Source organism: Momordica charantia, assembly GCF_013281855.1.
Source record: "Momordica charantia cultivar OHB3-1 chromosome 7 unlocalized genomic scaffold, Mcharantia_2.0 BLBB01000007.1, whole genome shotgun sequence".
Lineage (NCBI taxonomy): Eukaryota > Viridiplantae > Streptophyta > Magnoliopsida > Cucurbitales > Cucurbitaceae > Momordica > Momordica charantia.
Window position 1 is genome coordinate 19,567,238 of NW_028275165.1, and position 4,247 is coordinate 19,571,484.

General features: G+C 38.3%; 2 protein-coding genes across 2 annotated transcripts; one reads left to right on the forward strand and one right to left on the reverse strand.

Annotated features, from left to right (window-relative positions):
* On the forward strand, positions 1-3,039 carry LOC111009760 (putative protein phosphatase 2C 35). Its single transcript, XM_022282963.2, has 4 exons — positions 1-1,654; positions 1,906-2,037; positions 2,297-2,660; positions 2,750-3,039. The coding sequence occupies exons 1-3, from the start codon at positions 737-739 to the stop codon at positions 2,492-2,494; spliced, it is 1,248 nt and encodes a 415-aa protein (XP_022138655.1). The 5' UTR covers positions 1-736; the 3' UTR covers positions 2,495-2,660; positions 2,750-3,039.
* A 130-nt stretch (positions 3,040-3,169) lies between these two features.
* Positions 3,170-4,031, reverse strand: LOC111009761 (Cox19-like CHCH family protein). The gene is made up of 3 exons (XM_022282966.2): positions 3,815-4,031; positions 3,659-3,704; positions 3,170-3,422 (listed from the first exon to the last, which is right to left on the reverse strand). The coding sequence occupies exons 1-3, from the start codon at positions 3,932-3,934 to the stop codon at positions 3,364-3,366; spliced, it is 225 nt and encodes a 74-aa protein (XP_022138658.1). The 5' UTR covers positions 3,935-4,031; the 3' UTR covers positions 3,170-3,363.
* Positions 4,032-4,247: the final 216 nt, after the last annotated feature.

The following is a 4,247-nucleotide window of genomic DNA, read 5'->3' on the forward strand; positions in this document are numbered from 1 at the left end:
ATTGCTGCGTTTCAAACTTTGAAGATTTTCATTTTTGCGGACTAAATTTTTTTCTTACTGTTTTGGGCGTCACTTCGCTGTCCAATCTCGTACCTTTCCTATGCTCTTTCTCTCTCTGATTCTGAAAGCGTAGAGTGGATTTTCGTTAGCATCAAAACCCCACATTCAATCAACTGTTTGTACTACAAATTTTGTTCTTAGGGTTAATTTTTTTTTCTCGATTACTTCGCTTTTGCTCTCGCCTCGAGCCGTGATCTTTGTTCAAAAGCAAAAAACTCTTTCCGAAATCCATTTCATCTTTCCACCTTTCACTCTGTTGTTTTGTATGTGATAAAAAACTTACTGTTTATCTTTTTTTTTTTTTGTTAGATTTAGTTCTTGATTTTCCCTCCCTCTTTTGCGTCGGGGAGAATTTTACTTTGAAGGAAAAGAAAAAAAGGGTACAATCCTTTTCAGGCTGCTTACTTCATAGGTTTTGCTGTTCATTCTGTTTCAGGCTCTGTTCTTTGCGTCTCAACTTTTTCTTCTGAAAATATGGGCTTTCCTCCCGGAAAAACAATGGTGTTTGGTTAGATAATGTCAGAAGCATCCGGGTTTTGCTCAAGGAGTAGAGTTTTTCATGGTTCAATTTGAATTTATGTTGCTTGTTCTTTGAGGACTTTCATCGAACACCTTGTGGGTAAGTTCGAACTCTTTAGTTTTTTAGTTTTCTTTCTGTTTCTTCCACTTGGAAAACATGGGTTGTATCCATACAAAGTGTTGCTGTCGCTACCCAAAATCGTTGGTCGGAGAATCCCAAGACTTCAGGGAAGGAATTCCTTACTGTCTGCAAGATAAAAACACTCTGATAGAGAGATCATTGGAGTTTGTTCCTGTTTCTTCCCACAACTATCATTTGGAATACTTGGTACTGGCTCAGCGTGGTTTCTACCCAGAATCTCCTGATAAAGAAAACCAAGACAGTTTCTGCATTAGAAGAAATATACAAGGTAACCCAAATGCCCATTTCTTTGGTGTTTTTGATGGGCATGGCCAGTTTGGGATGCAGTGTTCAAATTTTGTTAAGGATAGGCTAATAGAAAAGCTGTGCAATGATCCCACATTGTTAGATGATCCTGTACAAGCTTACAATTCAGCATTTTTATCCACAAATGAGGAGTTGCATACAAGTGAGATTGATGATTCCATGAGTGGAACAACAGCAATTACAGTCCTTGTTGTTGGGGATACCCTCTATGTGGCCAATGTGGGTGATTCAAGGGCTGTAATTGCAGTTAAAGAAGGGAATTGTGTCCTTGGCAAGGACTTGTCAACTGATCAAACTCCATTTAGAAAGGATGAGTATGAGAGAGTGAAGCTTTGTGGGGCTAGAGTTCTGAGTGTTGATCAAGTGGAAGGACTTTTGGATCCTGATATTCAGTGCTGGGGTGATGAAGAAAGTCAGGGTGGCGACCCGCCTCGACTCTGGGTTCAAAATGGGTTGTATCCCGGGACTGCATTTACCAGGAGCATAGGTGATAGTACTGCAGAGAAGATCGGTGTAAACGCTGTTCCCGAGGTCTTAGTTCTTCAGCTTAACCCCAATCATCTTTTCTTTGTCGTCGCTAGCGATGGAGTTTTCGAGTTCCTTTCCAGTCAAACTGTTGTTGATATGGTATGTATTGTGATCAATTTCTAGCATGATTTAGCTAACATCATCATCATTTGATTCATATCTTTGTTTGATGAGTTCTTTTCTAGTTTTGGTCGTGATATCTTGATTTCCCTGTCAAAGTTCTGTAGCTATGAATCACTTGTTAGAGTTACTACTAGTCTCTTGCAAATGACAGCCTATCTTTATCTTCAAATTGTGATACTTTGGGATCTTATCTTAACAAAAATTTCTAATGTGTTTTCTCCATATAGGCATCAAGTTATGCAGATCCTCAAGATGCATGTACTGCTATCGCTGCCGAGTCATACAAACTGTGGATGGAACATGAAAATCGAACCGATGACATAACGATGATTATTGTTCATATCAAAGGCCTGTCTAATGTATGAACTATAAAGTATTAAGAATTATTTTGGCTACATTTTTCTTGCTCTTGAATATGATGAAGGTATAATTTTCCACCGCGAAGTGCAGGACTATGGACGGAAAAAAAATTAATGACAAAATTTGCTCGTCTCTGTTATCAACCATAAGCCTATATTTAGATTTGTAAATTAGAGACTCAATGCTTAGTTTTCTCATCTCTATCAATTCAAATATCCTGTGAACATTTTTCCACCCTTTGTTTGAGTAATTGCTTAGTCAGGCACCATCGCCATAGCTGGATCAAGCCAGATCAGCACCAGGCCTGTAGGATCAGGAGGAGGAATTGTCAAGAATTCCTCGAGCACTCAATTGGAGAGCACCTTTTCTTTAAGACGGTTTTTCAGATCCACTAAACTCTCAGCATGTCGTTTCAACAAATCGAAGCCCCGCAATCGTGGTTCCAGCTCTGAATAGTGAAAGACCTTGATAATGGCAGGGCTCTTCAGCTCTATCTCATTTTACTGCTAAAGTAATTCTTCAAAGTTCTTGTTCTTTCATGGAGAAAAGCCTGTTTATTCAGACTCTAGTGTTGCTGTAACATCCAACCCTAGCAGAAGAGACTTGCAGTAGATCCTGAAAGGTAATACTGACCAACAGATTCATTAAACTTAATCTTGCTTAGAAGAACCACCTCTTAGCTCCTGACCTTAAATTTGTTTATGCCTACAGGAGAAACAAATACTCAACTTCCAGCTTAGCATGGACCAACCAAGTTGATAGAGATAGACAAAGAGAGAAGGGGTCGGTATAAGACATTGAAAAATGGATGGATGTTCTGTGTCTGGAAGGCTTGCAAATGCAAATCCATGTTTGTAGTGTGTGGTGATGGAGATTGAAAGTGAAAATCTGCTGTTCCATTAAAAGGACAAGAAGAAGGAGGAATTTAATGAGGTGGGTTAACTTCAAAGCTTAATTATAAACAAGTTTCAGACCCCACTCTTGTTACCTTGTCTCTTCAATTCTGGCTGGCATCGTAGATGTTTGTATACAGAGAAAATACCCTTCTTTTTCCTGTTGCTTAAGGTAGATCTATGGCTATTGAAGTGTCATGTCAGTGGTTTGGTTGTTGTGAAATTAACTTATTGCTGATTATCATCAAATATTGGTCAAAGAGACCCTGAAAATCATTTATAATTTCTATCCATTTTCTCACTTCAAATGTTGTTTGATGAGTCAAATTCTCAGATCTCTGAGACAGTATACGTTAAGACAACAAAACTGTGAATCAAATAAAGCCAAAACCTTAGATATCATAAACTAGTACACTACTCCTTTCTAGAATTTCACTTGCCTTGGCTACTCTTTCTCCTCCTCTCATTGCAGGACTTCAAAGCTTGAACTTCTGCCAAAACGAACCAGTTAACTGGCCTTTTATGTGGAAATGTAATAGAATTCTCAATAGATACAGAGAAACAGAAGTTCCAATATGGTAAGAGACAGAAAAGATGTTGGCAGATGGCATAATAAATTCTGTTTCAAAACTTTTTACATGATTCAAAGATGAATGTAAACAAAGGATTGAACAAGATGAAACCATAAATCACTGAAACGATGGTGATTTAGAGATGAGCGGCATACCAGCCTGGCAAGCTTTCCAGTTCCTATCAGTTTTGATCAGACATTCCTGCAAAATCATGGAGATCAAAACGCTAACCATTAATATATGCATTTCAGGGCTTAGGGTTTTTGCAGAACGTAAAGAAGAAGACGACGATCACGACGGCGATGAAGAACCTGCAAGGATAAGTATAAGGATGAGCATTCGTTGAGCTGCCTCACGTTCTCATCGTCGTCGTCGGCGTCGCTCCGGTGAAAAGGTGGCTGATTCTCCGGCGAAACCGGCGGTTTCCCCATTTTTCTTCCTTCAGGTCACGCAATTTTACAGAAAGGAACCGCGGGAGGTAAGTCGAAATTTTCTGTTCATTTATTAACTTCTATTTAAATTTGATGAATCTCGAATAATTAAAATCGAATTTTCTTGAATTCTAGATTCTTTTATAGTAAAATTAGGGTTAAATATTTGCGATTAATTTAATCTGCCAAGTGGGTACTCTAAAAAAAAGATAATAATGAATAACCTAATTAGAGAAGGGATTTATGGGTTTGCTTAAAATTTGGAGAAAACTTCTTAAAATTTTAATTTCATTTAGTTCCATCTTGACCTTTT